Here is a 25,499-nt window from a genome sequence, read left to right on the forward strand (position 1 = left end):
AATCAAGCAATCGAATCAAGCAGTTGGGTCGAGCAGTCGAGTTGAACCGTCAAATCGAACAGTCTAGTCGAGCAGTTAAATCAAGCTGTTCAGTCGAGCAGTCCGATCGAGCAGTTGAGCCGAACAGTTGAGTCGAGCAGTTGAATCGAGCGGTCGAGTCGAGCAGTCAAGTCGAGCAGTCAAATCGAGTAGTTAAGTCGAGTAGTTCACTCTAGCAGTTAAGTCGAGGTGTTCAGTCAAGCAGCCAAGTCGATCTGTCCAATCAAGCAGTTGAGTCGAGCAGTCGAATCGAACAGTTCAGTCGAGCAGTTCAGTTAAGCAGTACAGTCGAGTAGTCGAATCGGACAGTCCAGTCGAGCAGTTCAATCGCGCAGTTAAGTCGAGTAGTCCGGTCGAGTAGTAAGTCACGCAAATGTGTCCAGCAATCGAATCGAGTAGTTAAGTTGAGTAGTCTACTCGAGCTGTTCAGTCAAGCAGTCAAGTCGATCTGTCCAATCAAGCAGTTGAGTCGAGTATTCGAATCGAACAGTTCAGTTGAGCAGTTCAGTTAGGCAGTCCAGTCGAGCAGTCTAATCGACCAGTCCAGTCGAGCAGCCTAGTCAACCAGTTGAGCAATCGAGCAGTTCAGCAGTCGACCAGTGAGGTGACTGAGAATACTACCCATTGCTATAAAAGCATGACGTCCTATCAGGGACCTGTTTTTAGTTACCGATGAGCATCTTATGACGTCTTGTCAGAGACCTGGTTTTCGGTACAGACATAAGCCTCTTATATAAATAGATTTTGTTCGAGACATGGAAAATGCATCAATAGCTTTATGCTAGATTGGTACCATGCTTATGGCTATCACCATGCAAAATTTGGCTTTAAATATATTCAACTAATCTGCTATTCGAATAATATTCGAATATTCGAATAATTTTTAATCGAATACTGCCAGCACGGGTAGTTGAATTAATCGAATAGATCAATCAGTACGAATAATCCCCGGATAATGCTCGTTAATCGTTCATAATCGTTCGATTAATCGAATTATTCAAAGAAATATTCTAATATTTTTAATCGAACACCACTAGCACAAATAGTTGAATTAATCGATTAGTGCAGATAACGCTCACCGATTAATCGGTAATCGAATAATTGAAAATTTCGGACCTCACTATATAGGTTTTATTTCTAATTCCCGTCGTAGTAAGTAAAGCAATTCTAATTTTCAACATTTGCTGGATGGATTTAATGAATACTCCAAAAGTTTTTGTGCTGATTTGACTAAAACACACTTGCCTTCCGATCCATGAACTTTGAAATCACTGAAAAGCGATTAATAAAGCATATTATTGAAATTACGCAACTGACTTTATTTCTTAAATTCGTCAAACCGTTTTAAAATCCGTCCATCAAAATTTTTCATCGTGCGAACCAAAAATCACAACAATGTTTACGAAGATAACGCGCATGTATTTGTGTAGGACGCTATGACAAATGTTATTCTGCAAAATTTCTGCAGGTCAGGTAACTTTTCCAGGCTGTAGAATAACGACAATGTCTTGCTTGAGTTCTTTATATTTATGAATGACGGAAATTAAAACGATTAGTCGACATTTTCTTCTTCGTCGCACGACAAAACGTAGGAAATTTGGCTGGTAGGACTTCTTTAGTGATAAAAAGCATTTAAATATTTAAATCTTAGCTCACTTTGATTGACCGCGTATGATAGACAACAAACTAAAATACACTAAACTAAATAAACTAAATACATATTGAGTCGTTTACATTTAGAGTGAATATCGATTAATAGGCTATCATAGGACCAAACGTCCGTAGGTTGCTGTAAAAGCTAGGAAAAGAGAGAATAAAATCTATGCTTTATTGGTGATCTTTGTTCTAACAATAAGTTTGCTACAAATAAATCGTATGTAGTAGTTCTAAAAATAAAAATACAATCGAAATCTAATCTATTTCTTAATCAGCTTAACACCATTGTCATAATCACAATGATACAAGCTATTGACTTGCGGTGATTTTTCTAGTGAAACGTCCCTCCACCATATTACTGCAGAGCGCTGCGAAACGCTAGCGTTTGACCCCTTGGCAATTGTCAGTTGCTGCGCTGCAGCATTGTTCGCAGACTTACTTAGAAAGGAAATAGGTTTTTCCTTTATTGTTCGCAACACAAAGACCCTAGAATTAGCATATTTCATCGCCACCACCGCAAAGAAGTAGTTCCAGATTGCAATCTAGCTCAACGGCAATGAAACAAGAAGAAAAAATGCTCCACATGAACCGTGTCGGCGGGTCCGACACGGTTTCCTCGGATTTATTATTTTTATGCTAGTTATTACTCATTACTGAACTGACATTAATCCATATAATACAAAAGATATTGATAGTTTTTTGCAGGTTATTTTGCATGGAAATAGAATGAAATATTTGCATCCGTCATAAACTCAAACCAAGATGATACGAGAGAGTTTCACTTCATCAAAAGTCTTTGAACTGTAAACATTAGCATGCAATTGAGACCTCTGTACATCCATTAAACCAAGAGGTTATGATTTATCTCGATTAGCTTTCTCCGCGCGCGGGAAAACTCTGTGTATTGTTTTTTTCGATGCTAGGTTCAAACAAAAGTTGAGAAATTAACACTTCTCATCACTGTCGTGATGAAAAGTGAAAATAAATGCACGGCATCAGCACCAATGATGCGAATTTATTGGTGAATTTTGCTACTTCTCAAGAGTGATGCATCATTTCCTGTTTTTTGTTTCCGTTTGAAAGTGAAGGCAAACATTAGCGTTATTGTTTACACTGCACTCTGTTTGTATGTAGGTATGTTGCTGCACCGGATCGGCTGTACGGCTGCTTTGTCGGTCTTTTGATAAGGCTGTTAAGACTGTTGTTTGGTGGCCAAATTATCCGAGTAATCAAACATCGCCGCCTGGTGCCCGTAAGGCAGTGCTCGGGGATTCCACTTTTTTGCTTTCTGTGCTGTGCAATTTTCTATTAATTTTAAATCGATGTTTTGATGACTCGGTGAGTATTATATAAACTATACTTCGTGAGGTAATGTTAATTTTAATATTGTTTAGAATCAATGCAAATGTGCTCAACATGAGATATGGAAAGTGCCCTACCTATGCTATAAAAGCCATTCAATTTACTGTGCAAAAAGTGGAAAGAACAAAATTAAACTAAGCGTCCCATCTAAGGACTGGGCATAGCTCTTTTTACAACTGTTTAAACTTTTATTTTATAGTTGCCTAGCTGTGATAACTTCCTGTTGAAGTTTTCTAAACAAAACTAAGATTCTTAGATTTTTAAGAATTAGATTTTGCCCCTGCATTACTGTAGAGCAGCGGTTCCCAACCTTTCTTGGTTCACGAACTCCCTGGAGAAATTCCCTATACTATTCTGCAGTGAACTAAATTTTTGGCGAACCCCATTTGGGAAACGCTGCTGTAGAGCACAGATCGTTTTCGTTTCAAACCTGAATACTTTCTGTACGTTCAACTGTCAGATTGCTTTGTGGGTCGAGGATAGGAGTGTCGTTCTGTTTGCGTTAGGCATTTGCTTGCAAAACCCTTTTGCTTGATATTTACAGTCTGATCTCCGATCTGCGGTGTAAGTTTCCAGCAATCGTACGACACTGCACGGATCAGCGGAACCTGTTTCTGTTTTTAATTATTATCATAACATCTAGCATTGCACCATTTGCGCTCGAGCGATCGAGCGGTACCGCTCCCATATTGCAAATCGACCTAATGTTTACAACTAACGCTAACAGCAACACGAACTGGTACATTCAGCAAGAAGTTATCTTCATGGTTAGGTCCAGTTCAGCACTTATCATTGCATAAGGCTATGGCTCTGCTGCAGTCAGCGGATCGCCTTGATAGAGTACCTTATAAGGATTAGATCAAGGTGCCTAAAATGGGTGAGATTGTGTAAGATTTAGTACCCCATCAGCGTGTTGTTCTACATAGTTAAGAATAGTGCAGCGTCAATTCTCAGTCAACAACATTAAAAACAACCCCAAAAAGGTAGCTTCAATTCCTGTACAGCTAGTTTTACCTTCCAATTACATCTTTAGCATCGAATTTCAATTAAATCGCCAATCTTGGTAATAATCCTCGGAGATAAACGGCCTGCTTGGTGGCGGCATGGTCAATGGCCGCTTCGAAGGCGCTGCTGTTAATAAAGCCGATGCGCGAAAATGGTAAACAGACAGACAGCGCATTAGCGTCGGATGTGCAATAAGGAAACGCTTTTTACGACCGGTAACGCGCGTTATACGCGATTACAGTCATCGAAAATGCACCGCTGCTGCAGTTTATCGTCGTCGATGCGCTGCTCCCCGCCGCAAGTAAGAAAGCCGTCGCAATCGGGTAGAAAAGATTAGGAAACGTAATTATGATAAAATTAAAATTACCAACATTTTCTGTTCGGTTTTAACCTGTTTTAACTGATTGAATTACTCAACGTTTTGCCGAAACCTTAAAGCACGCACTATGAAATATGGCCGTGTTTGGTTTCATTGCGATAGGTTTTTATTGTATGCTCTAAATGAGACACGGTGATTGATGTTCCTATTAAAAACCAATAAACAATGCTCCAAGCCCCGCGAGCCTATAGTGTGTAAATTAAATAATAAACTTGGCATCAACACGAACCTCACTAATTGTGGTTTGTTTTTGTTTTTTACTACCATTTCAGACCTCGTCATCGACCACCACCAAAACCATTACCACACCCGCGAAGCTGTATGGCAAAGATCTGGGTGCATACGATGATGTCGATGTGGACGAGCTTCTGGCGCAGCTGTCGCCGGAAGAGATCACCATGCTAGCCAAGGAGGTCGATCCGGATGTAAGTCGTTTATCTTAACGAATTTTATTTCCGGATTTACATTCCGCTTGTTTACAGGATTCTTTCCTGCCACCAAGTCAGCGAACCAACTACGAATGTACCAAGGAACCGACCGGTCCGCTGGATCGGAAAAAGCTGATAGATCACATCAATAAGCAGGCAATGGAAACGCCGGACCGACCGGAGTTGGAACCCTTCGTGCCAGGGTTGGTTCGCGGTAAAAAGGTTTGACTATTTCACTCGTTCAGGTTTAGTTGTTTCTTCTTCTAACAGTTCCATCTTCTTTTTAGTGGATTCCACCGCCACAGGAGAAAAAGATGCAGGAAGCCGAAGAGCAGATCGCCATCGATCTGGGCGATGAGTACGAGCACGCCCTGTCCGACGCAACCCAGGAGGAGATCATCGATCTGGCTGCCATCCTGGGCTTCCACTCGATGATGAACCAGGATCAGTATCATGCGTCCCTGCTGAACAAGGGCCAACCGGTGGGGTTGGGCTGGGATGGCATCACCAAGTCGTCGATCCAGAAGGTATTCCCCGCGGAGGCACCGAACAACACCAACCCGGAGGAGATGATCAAGAGAATAAAGGACGACGACAGCAAGCTGGTCGACGTGAACTTCAACAATATTAAGGTTAGTAGTCCAGAGAGAGGGTTTGACTCGACTGGGAGGGGCTGTTGGTGGATAGGATCGTAGCCGCACAAACAGAAGGTCAAGTTCCGAAAATGTATTCTAACACCAGGCTTCCCCTAGCATTTATTTACGATGAGGTTGTATTTGCAATGATTGTCTGAAAAGACGGACTTATGATAACCTGACTTACGAAAAACCGTGACAATTTTTTATAGATTTCAAAAACAACCTCAACATGCCTCGGCAAAGGATAACGACATGAACGTACTTTAAGAGAGAATATTTGAACTCGTTAAAAAGTCAGGATAATGACAATTATTACATTAAATCCGGCAAATAGGTATGAAGGCCTACGTCTCCTAAATGCGCACCTAAATTTATAAAAGTATGATATAAATAGTCAACAATCTTTTCATTGAAGATGCTGATGATGATGTGGCCAGTAGGAAAACCTTTTCAGGGCCACACATGCCATACAACAGCAAAAGCAACGCAATGAAACCCATTACTAGAATGCTGAGTCTCATACTCATGAGGATGAGGATGATCCCAAAATAGTTTCAGTAGTATTATCGACTATTCATAATAACAAGTTAATGAGGGACTCACCTCAAGGTGGTTGTCAAGAAACGCACGTTTTTGTTCTCATACAAAATGCACGTTATGACGTGGGTGATCGTGATGATCGTGGGTGATCCCTATTCGATGCACATGCACGTTCGATAAATATGTTAAAAGAGATCTTGCTAGACATTTTTTCCGTCACAACCAGATCTCGTTGATAACGATACCAAACAATAGCTGAACATGAAATGCGTTCTGGTGCAAAATGTGCTACGAATGGGCTCTCGTGCAAAATACGAACCATACGTAATAACAACATTTGCGGTAGAAAAAAAGCATTATTTTATCAACTACGAACATAGTTTTGCGAGTATTTTTCTAGAAAAAATACGAAATTATGTGTACAGTAAAAAGTCCCTCGAAACAAATTTGCATTGTGCAACTAATCGTTCAGAACTACGGGACTGTGGGGTGAGCTGTCAAGAGATAAAACAATGGGTTATTCTAGCAATCATTTAATGATAAGTAATTGCCAATACGTCCCATGGCGAAGTGCTACGACGTCGTCGAAGGTGAGACATTGAACCGTTGAAGGCAATCGATGATTTTGATGATTGATCTAAACAAAATATTTTTGCATTGTTTGATATGACCCGTAAGCTGAGATTACAGCTCAGTTAGCTGATGGTCTAGATTGCAACTTAATCGGCTGGTCGAAGTATCTAGGAATGTTGATTGTATTTTAATTTGATATTTTAAAATCAGTAAAAATGCATACTTACTTACTGGTTCGGCAGACCATTAGCGACGGTCATCTGCCACCAGAAGAGGTTCGGACCAACAACAGTCTGACTATCGTTGGCTATACTAAGCCACCCTGAGTCTGTGGGTCTGCTATTCCTCGTAAAACGATCTGATTTGAACACCAACCCAAACGACCTACGAAGGTACCACCATATTGCGCTGTCGACCTGCCCAGATATTGAAAGACCTTCACCTCCTATTTTCTTGCTGTTGAAAAATTGGACTAGGACTGGTCTACGCTAACTGTGGAATCTGCTGTCTTGGAGCTGTCGTAGAGCTCATCAAGCTTGCTCTGCATATCAGCATTTGTGGCTCGAGTAGCACGTCCCTCGCAATTGTGTGGAATATTTGTGCCTAACGTATCAGATCGCTGTTGGTTAAGCAAGAGAATGTCGACGGCCATGTCTTCGTCATTTAGTTACAACATGGTCAAAGAGTGCCGGGGTAATTCTCGATCTGGTTTCCTATCAACAGCTCCAACTAAAATTTCATAAATATCGACGAGGAACATTAGCGATGAAAGAATGCAGCCCTGCCTCACCCCAGCATTAATTCTTATAGGTGTAGGGAACGAGCCGAGTTAAATGAATCAGCGTAAAACAAATCTAATGAAACTGAATTATTTACTTGAGTGTAACTGAAACCCCTTGCATAGGAAGAATACCGTCATACGAACGATGAGAGACAAGGAGAGAAATGAATCGTTCAATATGAGACTTACGCATACTGTGACATGATATAGCATGCTCTAAACAAGTCAGTTTTTGGACGAACGTAGACTTTGACGGACGTTGTTCCGTATTCCGGAGGGCTCGGTTGGAAATAACCGACGGACACGACATTGGCGTAGTGCTCCCAAATAGTGAGTATAGTAAATTGAATATATATAGTGGCGTCTGGTAAACGCCTATTCCAGAAAATTTAAAAGATGCTTGTGCGCATCTGGTTGTTTGCCGAACTGCCTCTGTGAGGGCTATTTTTTGTACATACTTGTGTGTATGATTCGCGTGCCTCTGGGAAGGCAGAATAGTTTACTAAAACACGCTGGTATGCGTAGTTTGATCGCCTCTGGGAAGGCTGTGCGAAATCGTTTGTGTACGATAGCTCCCCTGAGAGGGATTTTTAGTAACTCGCTTGTGTGCGTCTTACTATTATTGAAATACGCTGGTGTGCGCGAATTAGTGGCGTCTGGCAAAGGTCTATTTGAGAAAATTGAAAAGATGCTTGTGCGCATCTGGCTGGTTTTTGAACTGCCTCTGTGAGGGCGACTTTTTGCACATGCGTATTTTTTGCGTGTGATTTGCGATTATGATTCGCGTGCCTCCGGGAAGGCAGAATGGTTTACTGAAACACGCTGGTATGCGTAGTTTGATCGCCTCTGGGAAGGCTGTGCGTAATCGTTTGTGTACGATAGCTCCGCTGAGAGGGATTTTTGTAACTCGCTTGTGTGCGTCTTACTATTATTGGAATACGCTGGTGTGCGCGAATTAGGCGTCTGGCAAAGGTCTATTTGAGAAAATTGAAAAGATGCTTGTGCGCATCTGACAAGAGGCCGTTGTGAGTCACTTTGTACGAAACCACGTTATACTAAGACTCGATCGAATGGACTAGCTTATCTGGGACTGCTTTACGCCGCATTGTGCCCAGGATATTTTCGTGGTTTCGTTGGTGGAACGTTTTATTGAAATCAACAAACGCCAGCAGGAATTTGCTTCAATATGATCGACTGACACGGAATTCAGCTTGCTACCATCGGAGAATAGCGTCGATTCTGTGCTGAATTCGATTATGGAGGACCTTTTCGAGTACTTTGAGTCTACTTTCTTTGGTGCCCTGAATCCAGTCCACCGGAACTATCACGATTTCCCAGATATTACTAAATATCTACGACAAAATTTGCGTTGGCAATACCGGGTCAGCTTTCAGTAAACTTGGCTGAAACTCAGTCTATTCCTGGGGTTCTGCTGGACTTCATAGATTTGATTTTTGCTTCAATTTCAGCTAACGACGGCCTCTCAGAGTTGACGCGGTTGATGCAACGTCACGCGTTGCCAGTTTTGTTGGTCTGCAATACTCTAGACTGCATCTTTGTATTGATCCTAACACCAATAAGGTGGAAAGAAATGTACAATAAGCGGATGTCTCTTCAGCTAGGGAGTTGTTCCAAGCTCTCTTGTCCGCTCGCCTACAAGACTTTTAAACTGTTTTCGGGTCGCTATCGTAGCAGCTCTAGTTCGTGCCCGCTCATTGCTGGCCTCCGTCTTTCTCAGCGTTCATTGACCATCTTCAAGATTCTGAAATTCATTACCTGCGGCTATAGCGTACTCTGCCGAGGATTTGATCGTTCGTTGTGACAAAGACGTTTTTGATGCCGGTTATCGTTCTTCAGCGATTCCGTAAGACACTAGTTCTGAGGCCTGAGGATCGAGATGCTAGTTGTTTGACATACGAGGGCCATTTTACCACAGGTTTTTCAGTCGGCGAACGTCGTAACGGCATTCGACTTTCATTCGACATTCTTCGACATTCAACAAGTCACGCGCGGACGTATCTCACCCATGACAAGACGGTATAGTTAGATGCGATGTCGGCACTGCATTTGTTACGAACATCGACTGATGCAGATGTGGTCAATTCGGTTTTCTGTTTGACCATCACGGGCAGGGATGATTCCTCCTCAGAATAAACAAAGAGAAGAGAAAAATTCACACTTTACTCAGTCGCGATTTATGTTGCTCCGTTTTGTTTGAACTTTTCTCTTTTTTACTGATCGCGATTGCTCAGCAACCTGCTGATTGATCTTCTCATTGAGGAATAAACTGAACAACAAAGTGTTAATACACTTTTTGGCTGCCCATGATATGGCACAAAAAAACTGTGTAGACTTCTCGCTGCGGCAACAGTGCAAAAAATGTTGCATATGACGATGGTGGATGATAAATATGGCAACAATGTAATTCCCGTGCCGTTGCTTGCTGCAGTACGAGCGAACAATGAGCATCTAAAGTTTGTTTATATTTCTCTTTATTTTTGGTCTGTTTCTCATTGCGTGGATGTATTTCTCATTTGTGGCAGCAGTTCTGCGCATTGTGTTGAATGAAAAAAATTGCACTTTTTGTACAATGCGTGAGAAAATGGCAAGCCTGATCACGGGAAACCCACGTAACCTTAGGGTGCTTGTGCAAAACCTAAATTACTGCCACAAAGAATCACCCAAGTTTTGATTGCTTAACCAACTGATTACGACTGGCTGCGCTCAGTAATCATGTCTTGAAACGCGGTCGGAACGATTGCCGACACGATGACGCGCCGAGCTGTTCAAACCGTTCGCCGGAACGGCAGCACAGTGTATCGCTACCGAGGCGGTATATTAGGCAAGGCATATTCTGATGCTGGGATGAGCGATATTCTGTACCAGGGGCATTCTACACCCACAGTGTTGGTCCCTGGGAGAGAGAGAGAGAGAGCGAGCCATCGTCGTCAGCATAGAGCTGGGGTGGCTAGTGCCGTTTGGAGCATTCGTCTCTAATCAACTCGATCTTGGGTCATTAATATGCCAGGTGACTCAGAAGTCACAAGTCGCTGTTGATCTGGCAGAGTTATCTTGTACGCTAGACCCCTCTATTCCTGGTGACGGTGAAGTTGTTGAAGAGAACCGGCGCGTTGTAGCCCGGCATCCTTACGACGTGCCGCCGTAACCTACCGACTGTCGCCAAATATACGATAAGAGTATTTCCAAGTGGTGCCTTAAGCTACGCCACTCTCCGCTTTTAGGGACGGCGAGAGCGCGTACGTTCCCCGCGAGCAGCGCCAAAGTTTCAAGTCCATTGAGCAGTACCAATCTAATGAGGAGTTTGTATGTTATCAGTTTCGTGCGGCAGCATATGCTTCTTGATCGTACCGTTTTACGAAGGGCAAAGTTGGGCCGGCCGATTTCCTGTTTGAATGCACCGCGGGATTTCCTAACTAGTTTTGTTTGAGATAGCGAGCCTCTGCGAAAAAATCTTGTTCATCGGTGCTTAAGTTATACTTTGTGCGGGCCAATCTTCGCGTTGAAGTCATCTAAATGGGTTTGAAATCTCCCTTTAGAACCTGCTTCACCACGCCACTCACGCAAGCGCAAGACAAACAGCCGCCGACGCTGTGTGCAGACATTCTGCTACCAACACACTCGCAAACGCACAAACTCGTATCATCTTTTTGCATAGCGTATTCGCGAGTCAAGTAATTCGTGAGCAGCCAGCTGCCTGCCCTACTAGCACAGTTGTTATAAAGCAGTTGTAGACTGATTTAAAACCATTTCAGTCATAAATAAGTTTCGTCAACTAAAAGTGTCAAAAGTGTGCTGCTTGGCCGTGGCTAGTGACGCACTGAGATACAGATTTTGTATTACTTTTTCTCTATATTCTTCATCTTCGTCCGCGATTCTACTCACGGGCAAAAGTGCGAGCCGTTGCGGATAATCGGTTTCGACAGCTCGGGCTACAATGACGAACGAGAGCGACGATCGAAGCTGTTAGCTAAATACAAACTCGCAAAAATTCGTTAAAGTACGTGAATAAATAAGAACGAATGTCCGAAAGGGATGCTTATGCCAGCGTGTTCGTTAGAATGAGTACACGTATCTGAGAAAATTAGACTACATGAGGCTGGGTTTCACAACACTGGCCTAAATACCTGCACCTTGGGCTTAACGCTACCCTTCAAATCCTGTGCAGCACTTGCGCCATCTTTCTTACACACTTTCGCCTACTCTTTTATCAAATCCTGGTCGTTTATGAATATCTTCCTTGTTTTCCCGAGCTCTTTTTTCTGTTGGGCGAAGCTTTGGTGCGTTTGGTGGATTTGCCTCCTTCGGCACAAAAACATCATCGTTAGCTTCGTACCACTCCATCACATAATTTAGCATAATGGCACGATGTCACATCCGGCCAAACCAGGTACCTTCGTGGGACTGGCAGGCGCACTTTGAGGCATTCTTCTTTATATATTTGACCGTTGATGATGCCGACCGTTATGTACGGCTTGCTGAATTGGCCGCATCCACAGATCGCCTGCCAAACCAAGTACTTCTTGGCAAATTTGTCGACCTAATTCTACAGGAACTTCTCTGGAGCACTCAGGTGTGACTTGCCATCGAAAAACTCCAGGCCGGAGATCTGATTGGTATCCGCATTAATGTACGTCTCGTCATCCTTTACGATGCATTCCGGCTACACCAGTTACTCGCGGTACAGCTTCCTTGCGCGGGATTTGGCCACCGTATTCTTTTATTTTTTTTTTGGCGAAGCACTTCTTGCTTGGAAGCCATCACAATTGGCAGATGGTGACGAAATTTTGCACGTAAACAATACACTCTAAACTAGTTTTACCCAAAATTTCATCAATTTTTACCCATGCAATTAAAATGTGTAAAAACCAAAGCCTTTTTGTTCGATTACAGTTTTTATTTCGAATTTCAGCTGGCTATGCGTGTCCTAACAAAGGTTTTAGGACAAATAGTATTTTCTACTCTAGGCCGTCACATTTCAAAACGGATAGCGATTTTATGTGTAAGAATTTACGAATTTCAATAATCAAGCAAGAATAATTTGACGACAGCAGCAGCAATGTAAAGGATCTGTAATTGATCTGAAACAGTATATGACAGATGCCAGCGTTACGGGACCATGCCCGCCCCGCAAATCAGTTCCTATTAAACCAAATCGGTGGTATACAACTGGAAACTAATGTCCCATTTAGCCAACAATTTTACAAGCTGATCGTCAAAAATTTGATGAAACAAGAACCAATTTACGCAGTAAAATTGGTTGATAATTTTGTCCCGTAACGCTGGAATGTGTCGTATATTGAATTGTTCATTTTACCCGTGGGGAGGATGTGGTATTCTGGTATTTATACCATATTAGTAGATTTGCTTATAATGGGTAATGTGTGTTGTTTGCACATTACTTAGGTAGTGGCCGATAACGTGTAACGGGACAGAGAGAAAGGGTCAGATTCAGTTGACAGCTTACAGTGAACAAGCAAGGATATCACACTCTGCGTCTTGTAAACTGTGTCAAAGACGTGGGAGTACTGCTCGACATCAAACTGACTTTTAAACATCATGCTTTGGACAAGGCTTAATTATTTCATGCTCTTGCGGATATACGAAATGTTTCAGGAAGTTCCTCAATACCCTCCTCCAAGTACACGTGTCAAACTTTTTATGATAATTCTAATCCTCCAATTTTGACCAAAGGAATCTACTTCTGTACCTTGATAGAACTTCTTGTGTCAGAACAACAAAACAAATATTCATCTCCCGATATTTTGTTCCCCTTTGCAGAACATCTCCGATGCTCAGTTCGAGCAGCTGTTCGAGGCCCTGCAGAACAACACCCATCTGGAGGTGCTGTCCTTGACGAACACCGGCCTGACGGATCGTACTGCCCTGCTGCTGGCGGCTGCCATCGAGCGTAACCACACCCTGCGGGTACTGAATGTGGAAACGAACTTCATTAGTCCACCGGTGATCGTAACGCTGGTCAAATCCCTGCTCACTCAGATGACTATTGAAGAGTTCCGGGCCTCCAACCAGGTTTGTACTGCAAGTATTTCCCACAGAAAAGAATTTTGCGACAAAGTTTTCGTTTTACTTTTAGCGATCACAAGTGCTGGGCAACAAAATCGAGATGGAAATCACCGACTTGGTGGAAAAGAATATGACCTTGCTTCGGCTAGGTTTACACCTCGAATTCAACGATGCCCGTCATCGAGTGGCTGCTCATTTACAGCGCAACATTGATAGAAGTGAGTATCGTGCTAAAAAGAATATTCCTTTTTTAAAAAATAGGGTCAAAATTACAGGAAAAATATCATTCACGGTTTCGGCTACTTTTGGTTGGTGGGGAATTAACATTGGGTAACATTTAAGTTCTTTTTACAGCAATCAATCGATGTGATGAAGGGACTGATGTCAGTCAGATACTAACTTTCGGGTTCGCTTCCTATTGGCTTTCTTTTCTCTCCATTTCTTGAACAATCGTTTCCAGATGATCCGCAGCACTGCCATCCAATTCCGTATTATCGCTATTTAACAGTTCCTCCACCATTGCGTTTCAAGCGTGGCTCATCGGAGCAGCGTTCAAAATCAAAGGCACCTAGCATTCCCATACCCACGGAAATAGCATTCATTGAAGGCGTCGAAGATCAGCAGGTTGTTCAAAAATCGGAAATCTATCTCAAAATTGACAGTGACTCTACCGTTGTTGAGTCCTAGACCGACGACAATCTGATAGTCCGGTATGTAGGTTGCCCTGTCGCCGAATACTACCTTTTTCTTGAGAAGTTATCCTTGTTGGTAATCAGATCGTTACGTGTAGTGGTAACTTTCTTCGTCGTTACAGCTAGACCTAAAATTGTCGATTGAGAAGTTTGCATTGTTCACTCAAATGTTACTACTCATCACCCCATAAGAGTATCGTGTCTTATTCATGTATCTATCTGTATATGTGTTTTACCTTTCTTTTTCTTTTTGGTAACCCAACTTACTCTGTTCCGCTCACGCGCGCACATTCATACTTAAAAAAAACAATAAACAAACATCAAATTGTGTCCGTAACATACCTACGTGTCAGTCCGTGTCGATAAGAAAGACGGCCGATCATCACGCGGTAGCTTTTATCGGCCGCAGCACGTCGAAGAAAGGATGGAAGAACTGGAAGACGTCGAGGAAGAGGAAGAACCTGAAGTGCGCGAGGTTCCCCAGGACTACGACGTCGAGGAGGATCCGGACAATATTGTTATCCGTCCACCGCCCTCCGACGACGAGGATATGTAATGATCAGCGAAAGCGCTCAGCTCTTTTATTTTCTGTTTATATTAAGATTACCGCTTAGCTATGCTCTCACGCTGACAGTTTTCGCACCCTAATTTTAACCCAACTAGAATGAAAGCAAAGGCTGATATCCAACTGGAAATTGATTTGAATACGGCGAAAGTAGTGAGTTTTAATAGTTTAGCCTAGTTTGCTGCAACCTGTATAGTTTTGTGCAACCATCTTCATGTCCCTGTGTATTCCTGCCTCATCATCCGCCAAAAAAACTCGTACAACTCTTCTGTCACCACTAGAAAACTACAACAACTGGACAACAACCAACCGGGCTCTGGAAATATCTACAAAACAACAATGGCTCACTCAACGTGATTTTTTTTCTTTGCTTGGTTCAAAAAGCGCATGCTTTCGCTTAAGTTTTGTTTAATACCTTAAACTCATGCCTCTCTTTCTTCTTCCAATGTAACACTCTCTATAAACCGGATACATATACAGATAGACAACAAACCACTATGCCTATTCGATGTTTGGCGGCTTTCACTTTGGAAATTATTTTCGACCAAGATGTTTGCACCTGAAGTCCACAATCTTCCCTGAACTCACTGTATCTCTCGCTATAGCATACCTACAAGTATTTGAATATTCGCCCAAAACTTCAACATTTTACAAATATATGCAAATAGTCATTACACACTTGGGTACACACCGAAGCATACAATCATCGCCAAAAATTCACCGTGTTCCATGGAATGTGTTTTGTTTTTGAAGACATTTGCATCCCATTTTTGCTTGTACCTATTCATTTTGTTCGTATGGAAATATCCATCCTTCACGACATCGACATGGTCTCGAAACCGGCTGTGCAAAAAAACCCACTCGTTCATATCGTTACACAACACCAGACAACAGCGTCGAACCTTCACGTTCAAGGAGCATTTGTGGTCTAACCAAGGAATTAGTCGATGTTATGTAGAGTTTCTATTAGTTACGAGACGGGATGAGATTCGATGTAACTAATGGAAGCTCAGCGCGGCAGGATCAGAAAATATGGCATCCATAACTCGTAGGTACACCCCAAGCTGGCCATATTTTCTTGATCCGTTGCGAAACTGTGCCAATCACATGTTAATATAAATCATACCTAGGCTAAGACACCCATTCAGAAGATTTTTTTTTTGCTGATCACCGTTTTTTACAACAAATATTTTCTTCTGTTCTGTGTTTCGTTCTCAACTTTTACAGTAAGAAAAGATCTGTCGCAGCGCCTGCAGTTTAGATTTTTCCAAAATATTCACAGAAAGCAAGCGACAATGATACAGTGAACTGGCGCAAGGTACTTTCTTCGGATTTGCTGTTCAAGTGTGACCTTTCTAGTTCAGTCGCGCCATAACTACTAAACTAAAAACTTATTGAATGATGTTAATTTTTTTCTCCTTCTTTGATTCTAGTTTGATGATTCTAGTTTAATACAATAATGCTCTCTAATCAGTTTCCAATCTAAAAATAAGGGCAATTTTCAACTTTAATGAACTCTATCTATCCGATTTTTTCTTCTATTTAACAAAAATTTTCAATTTTTAAATACCACACGCCTTTGGAATTGTTCGAATGAATTGATTTGCTCTGCTTTGTAAATACGAAACAAAATTCACTATGATCTACAATCTGCTTGTAAATTTGCATCACTTCCTTGCTGGAGGAAAAAAGGAAGAGAAAATTCGTTGCAACTTGGAGATTGTTATCCGTATTATACGCCCAACATCTGCACTTCTCACGGTCGAACTGTTGAAAAATTGTAACACTTGATACTGACCAAAACGAACTCAACTTGGAATATTTGGCAGAACCGCTTTTCCTACAAATTCTTTCAAAAACAGCAAAAACTAGGATTTTTTCTGTGGTGTTTATTTTAGTATACCAAAAATACCTATCGTAGACAAGACTGTGTAAATGTTCCAAGTTTGTGTTTTCCATTTCACAAAATTCCATGCATTTAAAAAATAGGATATATATTTGCATGAATGCGTGAATGCATGCTGCTGTTCGTTAACGTTCTTAACAAATTAAATGAATAAACACTCATCATTGCACTCATTCACAATGGACATCTAATGTTTGTTTCAGGAAATTGAAATATTTACGTTAAATTTACAGGCATTTTCGGATTTTTACAATACTCATCACGTGTAAATTAGTGATATATATTCTTTATAAAGAAAACCTTAGAATTTTACGCATGTCAGTCATTTCATAGTAAGATATCGAATAATTGTGGATTTTTGGCTGTCCAGTCAGTTAGTTATCGAAAACGGTTATTTTATGCTGCCTGACGTTTCGGCCCTAGGTTTTGGCCTTTTGCAAAGATAATACGATTACGTTTTCTTGTCTGGCCGGGAAGGAAGAGGGGAGATGTAGTGACCCTGTCCGCTACTCATCCCAATTTAGACCTTGTCTGGATCTGAATGATGAAATCCCGAATGAATCAGGCCATTTCAAACATAATTCCAACCGCGCCATCGAGCCGCATTGAACCGAAAGTAGAACGGTTAACACCCGGCATAAGTTATTGTGAAAAACAAATTAAAATTAAACATGACCCATCAAAGCGCTGATTTTGCACACCTTTGTGGCTTGTGCAATTTCAACACGCTATTGCGAAATCATACCATAGCCGCTAGGAATTGGCGTGTAATGGTTAAATCGCATAGCGCAAGAGTTAAGCCAAGAGAGCCGAGAGACGCCTCAGCTTACTCAAATTTATTTATCAGGGTTATAATAGGCGCCCATCACAGCTTGATTCGATCAGCCTATCCCCCAGCTAAAGAGTAACGGTACACATCTATCCAGCTTTTTACAAGCCATAATGGCGGACGGGTTCGTAATATTTGAACAGCATTTTTGACATTTACCTAATACATCGCACGTTTTCTTTCCGTACATTCCTTTAGTTTTACCGTGAACGCGCGGAAAGAAAACGTGCGATGTATTAGGGAATTGTCAAAAATGCTGTTCAAATATTACGAACACGTCCGCCATTATGGCTCGTAAAAAACTGGATATAGTATAATCAATATAAATGGAATGCCAGTGTCGCTGCAGTGCGTGTGGTAAACATCACACATGTTCAGATAATGTATTTACATTATATATGCAAATGTGTGTGTGCCTGAGATTCATCAAAAGAGGAATCTCATTGTCAAACTTTGACAACCAGTTTAAAATTTCAATTATGGCTGCCAAGTAATGTGATTGGAAACTTCGCTTGCTTCAAATTTCTGAAAAAGTCGGTGCAAAAGGGCGCAGTTGTGGGAAAGAAAAAGAACGTTTAAAACCATTTCACTGGCATAAAAACACAGCGGAGAACGCACTGATGACAGCACCAACCAGCGCACAGATAAAAACAGATATATAACAATGAGCAACTTTGACAACGAAGTTCCCGATTCACAGACTTGATACAGATTGTTAGCATCATGTTTACCACAATGAGTCCTATAGAAAAACAGCGACACTGGCATTCTATATATATTGATTCTACTATCTATACACATATATAAGAGACTAACTTGTCTGTGACCAAAACCAGGTCTCTGACAGGATGTCATAAGAGGCTTATCGGTAACTAAAAACAAGCCCCTGACAGGACGTTATGCTTTCGTAGCAATGGGTTCTATTCTCAGTCACCTCACTGGTCGACTGCTGGACTGCTCGATTGCCCAACTGGTCGATTACCCAGATAACACAAAATCGTAACTGGAAGTTCACATTAAATCGTATTCATGTCAATTTCACATTGGAATTGCATAATGATTAGAGTATGTCAAAACCGAAGTGAACAATAAGTTGTTTTGCAGTCGTGCGTGTCTTCATATACAATTCATGACTGTGAATTATAAAGCAGTATAGCCCAGTGATGGCCAAACTGCGGCCCGCGGGCCGCATGTGGCCCTTCGAGATGATCCATGCGGCCCGCGGACTGATCTGAAAGATGGTGGACTTATGAAGTTTGTTTTTGATGACATAGGAGCAGAGCTTGAAAAGGGATCGCAAGTTGAATGTGACTGCCGTGAATGCGAACTTTCCGCATTCAAACTTCGCTTCTTGAACGATCGTTTGACTGTTTTTTGAATCCAGTCAATCTGCCGCTTGCGCTGCTGCCGTCTTACAATTACATCTCAGCAAAAGCAAATAGTCAATCTCACGTTTTGCTTTGCGCTTTGAGAATATAAACTGCAAACTGACTGGAAGCATACGGTGACGTATTTTTTCGTTTCTCTTTTTGTCTCCAAATCGGCTACTCATAGTAATAGTTTGTCACCCGGACGTCGGTCCGACGCAAACAAAATATTCGTTTGTATTGGACGGAGTCCGACCGACTTCTTCCATGCACATGTAGTGGTTGTTTTTTAGTAGTATTGAATCGTACGATTGTGCGGTTGCTTTTCGTTAGCGTGGTGATTGCCAGTCATTTGACTGTTTTGTAGTCATTCGCTGCTCCAAACGGTAAAGGTAAAGGCAACTTGATCGAAACGAAAATGTTAAAAAGCTTTAGAACGCTTTTAGGGCCTTAATTCTTGTGATCTTGTCTAATGCAAATTAGGATTATACAAATTTGAATGTCGCCCCCCCCCCATTCAAAATTTTTTGAAATTTGAGGGGGCAAAAAAATAAAGTGTTATATAACATTATGTTGCATTCTTTAGTGATAGGCAGGTTTTTTACAGTTCAGCGAGTTTACAACTCTAAATTATCGAATAGTTAAAGCAATTATCTCGTTAGTCTTGATCAACTTTTTTCATCAACTAAGCTTTCTGGTTCCTGCTGCAAGGCACAGGCGACTATTGTGCTGCTAGATAGAGTCAGTAGGATGGTTGCACTAGCCCCGTAACTGTCTTATACTCTAATAGCTGGCTGTGAAGTCCGTCGATAAATAAGGGTCAAGTCTTAGAAAAGACGTTTAAGCCCAAGGCTTTTCGCCTAGGTGAGATTCGAAAATACGACGACTGGCTTGTTAGGACATCACTGTACCTCGAAACCAAATAAGCGGTAGAATTCACGTGAATGTTACATGCAAAGTGCGGTGGATGAGAATTACCTATGTTTTCACGTAAACTGGACGTGACGATTTTTTTGGGTGTAGGAAGTATTCCTGATCGCGCGTCATTTTCAAACCTGAAATTTGGTTGCGCAAACCTCACATATAATAATATAGCTTCCACAAATACAGCTTTCACAAATACAACAAAAGAATACTGATTCTTTTGATAGCAAAAATAATAGTAACAAACTTTTATGATGACCCGAGTTTGAACCTTAACATACAAAGGTAAACACGTTATTGTTGGAGAACAAGCATCAGCTTAGGAACGGCCTAATATTCAAGCCTAAAAGGTTGACCAAGAAACAAGCGGTTTCAAACGTGAATAGTTTCAAAGATTTGTTTTCTTGAAATATGTCGGTAGCACAGCATATACGTTCCAAGTAACGAGTTGCAGTGACCAAAACTGCTATTTGCACACTATGATTAGGATTAGATTATTCAAATGGAGGTCAAGTTATACGTTTGTGGCTCTCTAAGGTGATCCTGTGGCACTCCACTATTATCAAACCGATTCAACTCTACCAGGATGCTTACGTTAAGTGCTTGGGTCGAAAAATGTTGAAGGTTGGTTCGATTTAAACTAAAATTTAAGCACTGTACAAAATTCTTGTTTTAAATTTTCAATAATATGCAAAAAACACTGGTTTCTACTCTTTTGTTTAGTTATTGAAGGTTTGATATTAGATTTTTCAATCTAATTTTCAACGGGGGGGATGACAAAAACTTTCAAAATAATTTGCAATGGCCTTATTGTAATCGTAAGATCTTTGAATGTCGTGATGCAAATAAATTTAATGTAAAACTCAAAGAACTGATACAAAGTTTAACATATTCGCAAACACTGGCAAATGGAATGTAGCCGCAGTTTTCTTGACAGACATTTATATTTTCCGAATCGTAAGATTCGAGCTCACCTGGTACTTAATAAGCGTTGCTTCAATGACCCTGCCTTATCTAATTTTCCGCTTCCCCTTCACGTCTTATCCAACTTTGTTTGGATACTCTAGACACCTTTATTTAATTACTTTCTTCTACCATCCTCTACCAGAACTCTCAATTGGCATAACTTTATTGAACACGCGAAAGGGAAGTTCATCGTAAGAAATGAAGTCTGCCTTTAGGCAGAATAGGACAAAACTATCTCCACTGGGAGAAGTCGGTTATGGATTGAGAGTAGGTGGGGAAATAACACTGTTGGTGTAAGTTAAGACACAAGTTTTTGAGTGTAATGAATGATTATGTGGCTGCCAGAGGAAAGGTCCTATTTTTCTTTTAATTTTTTTTACAGGATTGCAGTTTGCGTTTTTGCAATAATATTGATTTCACAAAAACGTCAAAATTTCGCTGAAATGTTATTAAAAGAGGGTATTTGTACTTACATGGGCCGTTTTTCACTGAATTCATTTGTCTCATGTCTCTATATAAAATTTCAATACGTATTTCTTGGATTTTCAGCGATGGCCCAACCTGTACAACATGGCTGCCTTTGACAAAAATGTGTGTCTTCACGCAAATGCCTATAATTTTATTATTTGGCAAGCACTCAGAGATTTTCCAGAACAATACGTTATTTTTAGACCTTTTCTACGATGTATTTAGATTTCCAAAATTCCTTATGAAACGGAAGTTATGGGCGAATGCCAAAAGGTGGGCCCAGCCACGACGACATTTTCCTACATCTATTCTAAATTGCCTCAATAAGTAATGAAGTTAAATTAGAGTTACTAGACTGGCGGTTCAATAAATTGTTTTAACAGAATAATGCAACCCATCCATTTTGAGGCATTCGAACTAATGAATTGGAAAAAATTACATCAAATTTCTACCAGGTCAGAAAACCTTCGAAGCATGCTATGTGGATTTCACACTGAAGAAAAAACTCTGTACTACGACATACTTTTCAATCATGTTTCTGTGCCGTTGTTGTCATTACATACAATTTCTGCGACCCATAAAATTGTCGTTTTCAAAAACATCTACTCTCTCGTCCGCCATATTTCATGCTCTCCATGCGAGTGAATTTGCGCAAGTGTCCCGTGTTTTGTGACGTTCTACAACTGCCTCTGTCATTTGTCTCTCTGTTTCTCTTTCATCATTCTGTTGCATATATATTTCTTGTATCCTATTTTGTTTTTCCTCTACTCTATATTTCCGACCGCTTTCCAGAAGCCACAAATTTATGCAAAATCAAATCATTAATCATATTTTTATCTTTCCCCTTTTTCCCCCCGTTCTGTCGCCGCACAGCTCGTAGAACACCTTACCGAGTGGCTAAAAACGTTATCTAATAATAATCTTAATAATAACATAGAATCGTGTTTTGTATGATTACTTTGTAAAATCTGCAACTAGAGAGTCAGGTGACACGTAAAACATTTTTTCTTGTATCAGCATCAGCGGTAGTAAAAGAAACCTTGATCGCTCGCGAACGTTTGATAAACTGTGTCGGTTCCTTCTGTATACTGTAAAGAGAAGGATATTAAGGAGGGTAAATATTTTCGAAACCATGCAAAGCAGTCAAAAGTGGGATATTAAACCATTAAACTATTGTACACTAATTACTTAAAAGTAGAGAAGTTTTTTCTTGATTTCTGTGTGATACCTTCTTCAGCAAAAAACTTTGATCAAAAAAAAAACTAGGAGGGTAAAGAGAGAAAAGGAGAAAACTTGTTGCAATTAAAACTATTTTGTTGTACTGCAAATTGTAAAAGTTAGTTAGCTAATAGGTAAAAGAAAAGAGCTATTAAATTGGTAGGTTATACTGGGGGAGAGATAGAGAACAGCATCACCACATTTCATCGACATATCATGAAAGCAGTAGTAGCAGCAACAGCAAAAGCAACTTCCTGGAAACTGCGCAGATTTTCCCGCTAATCATCGTTCTCAGTTGTGTCCTGTGCTAACTCCATCAGCATTGTCCCGGTTTTCTTTGTACTTTAGAGCAAAATGAGTTTAGGCAAACATCATCGATCGGGCGGATCCGGTTGTTCTCCTCGCTGGGGATGACAGTCGGCGGCGCAAACGTCGCCCAAAGGATGAGAAACAAGTTCGTAGTTTTGTTTGAATTGACTTGAAGTTTTCGCGCTGCGTTATTGGAGTTCGCATTTGCTTCGCATAACTGCTCCCCTCATGTGTTTATTGCAAAATAAGATTTTCGCAGAGCTGTTTTACACTAAGGATTGACTTGATACTAGCAGCAGCAGCGGTGGATTCCCGTTTTATCCTGCTCCCACCCGCATTTTGCTCGTTGTGATTTGTTGTGTTGTTCGTCACGATTACCTTACTGACAAGCGGAATGGAGTTCTTTTTTGACTAATCGATTGATACTAATACATCTAACATATAGATAATAAATTAGAAGGGTTAGAAACTTATGTACATAACAAATTCTAAATGATTCAACTAAACATACGATGCTTTAATGAACTATGTTAACGTAAGCTTAACAGTGTGATACATTTGTTGTTTTTATACTTACTGAGTTTAGTCTGTGATGAACATATTCATCTAATTTCGTTCATTATTCTTTCCACAGTACGCCAATCACGACTGAATCAGCGCAAGTAAAATAGACCGTTGCTAGAAGTCGAACCGCGATCGCTTACACTTACAGTTGATCACACATATACAAAGCAAATGAACCATTTACAGTATACCACGTTAAAGCAACACATTACAAGAAGTATTTAACACCGCAAACCTCACAAACAACATCAAACAGTCACACACAACAGAATACATGTTTGCGTGTGTTCATAAACCTGCGTCTGCGTGTGAGCTTCCCATGTATGTACATGCGATCTATGTTGCCTGGTTTCGTGTGCGTTCAAGAATGATTGTCGCCTGCAAGCGTGTTTCACATACACTTAAAAAAAACAATATCCACACTCCTACCAAACCACCACCACACAAAACCAAAACACCAAAACCGCCAAGCGCTACTCGAGTGTCTTCGTTTGTTTCTGTCGAAATCTCTGTGTTGATTCGTGTCTTACTGCCAGGGAGCAACATCATGTCAGAAACTTAAGAAAAGTAAGTGCCGTACATTTTATTTTTGCTTAGCAACACTCTCAACTACACACCGGACAAATGCCATTCCCCCGGGAAGGTTTACTGTTTTCACAGTAGTCCGAACTTTTACCCCACTCTCAACCAATTCCTTCTTTACCTTACATGGTTTACGTACAACTTCGATTCTTTCGGTTTCTTCTTTAACCGAAAAACATAACACTTGAACATCACCTTTGACAAAACACCTTTCCTAACATAAACGTTTCTTTTAACTTTCAAAATCTATCTACTATTTTCATTCGCCCCGACCCCGATCGCAGAAGGCCGCATGCAGCGCTTGGCAGGCCATGGCAATCGAGGAAACACCGCTGGATTCATCCGAGGTTAACAACAACCCCCCTGGAAGACCGCCGTTTGCAGTCAGTGACGAGCATCAACTTGAGCGACCGACCCCCTGGCAGGCAGCTAGCCGATCGTGTTCGTGTGTGTGCGTGATAATTTTAAATTAGCTTGCCCAATCCGATGGAAAACAACTACAATCGGTGCTTGTGTCCCAGTAGTGTTGCTATGCGTTTTAGATTTTTTTTTCTCTGACGAACCAAGTTTGCAATATGTAATTCTTTGTACTGTATCGTTAAATTTTAAAGACAATGTTCAGCAACAAACGAGCTGCTGCAATGCCCTCTTATGTAATGTGTGCGCTGATTCAAACAACGATTTGTAAACTACTTAGTTACGTATTTGAATTTTCGCGTTATAATACCCTATTAGAGTTAGAAAAAAAAGTATATTTAGTAAGACAGCTTGGACGGTCGCAGAAACGCGGTCGCGTTGGCGTATATTTTCATCCTTTTCGCGTAAGAAAACAGATCAATGATGATTACCTAAACTCTTTTATTTATTCGAATGTTTTAACTTTTAATGAACGAAACAAAAAAAAAACAAACAAACTTTTACTTTAATCTTTTTATTAGTTGATCAAATTCATTGTAACTTTGATAGAAACTACACTGAAAATGGAAGAAAATGTTCTTTTTAATCATTTCAACGCAAATTGAAAGAAACACTGCCCATCGTGCTTCAATGAACGAAACAAAGCAAAAAAAAAAAGAAATATTAGCTTCATATTAATACAAACTAAAAATGTGATCAAAATCGCAGCTGTTGTCCCAATTTCATGCAGAAGCTTTATACATTTTCCATCACACACAACCAATGTTAATGAACAGTGGAAATAAATATATGCATAAGATGAAAAACTGAAACCCAAATTGATTTATTATGCGTTTGTGTTCGAACTCGCTAATTGCCTATAATGAACAAAATTTTACCGGCGTCATTCCCAATTCCTTTGCTGAGTTGTTCTGTCGTGCTATGTAACCCTTGACTCATCAACATGATGGACTGGACATGTTTTAAAATCAATATAGGTACAGTGAGCAGTAGTGACACTGTCCAACGTCAACCAACACACAAGAATCGCCTGCAAATAATTGAGTTTACACCCTCTGGCAAGACCGTCGTCGGTCGGTTGGTCAGTTTCTTTTCGGGTGTCGGCACTGTAATTAACTGGCGTTATTACTGCACGTCCGACGTCCGACAGCCACAGTTGGAAATTGAGTTGATGGTTCATTTCCTGTGTGCCGGGATGCCCGCTCTGGCGTCACGCGGTGTGAAATTGATTTTTCCGTTGCCACAT

At 40.9% G+C, this 25,499-nt stretch overlaps 1 protein-coding gene across 2 annotated transcripts in view; it reads left to right on the forward strand.

The window, feature by feature from the left end:
* Window positions 1-25,050, forward strand: part of LOC128745467 (tropomodulin) — a 62,463-nt gene extending 37,413 nt beyond the window's left edge. Inside the window, exons 2-8 of one of the 2 annotated variants that reach the window (XM_053842551.1) lie at window positions 4,714-4,866; window positions 4,924-5,091; window positions 5,157-5,501; window positions 13,201-13,452; window positions 13,517-13,664; window positions 23,325-23,821; window positions 24,121-25,050. In XM_053842551.1, the coding sequence (XP_053698526.1) occupies window positions 4,714-4,866; window positions 4,924-5,091; window positions 5,157-5,501; window positions 13,201-13,452; window positions 13,517-13,664; window positions 23,325-23,356 (1,098 nt within the window). In that variant the 3' untranslated portion in view covers window positions 23,357-23,821; window positions 24,121-25,050. The remainder of the gene's footprint in view (window positions 1-4,713; window positions 4,867-4,923; window positions 5,092-5,156; window positions 5,502-13,200; window positions 13,453-13,516; window positions 13,665-23,324; window positions 23,822-24,120) is intronic. The other variant, XM_053842546.1, reaches the window with a different exon arrangement.
* Window positions 25,051-25,499: the final 449 nt, after the last annotated feature.

The sequence above is a fragment of the Sabethes cyaneus genome, chromosome 1 (genome assembly GCF_943734655.1).
Source record: "Sabethes cyaneus chromosome 1, idSabCyanKW18_F2, whole genome shotgun sequence".
In the NCBI taxonomy this organism is placed as follows: domain Eukaryota; kingdom Metazoa; phylum Arthropoda; class Insecta; order Diptera; family Culicidae; genus Sabethes; species Sabethes cyaneus.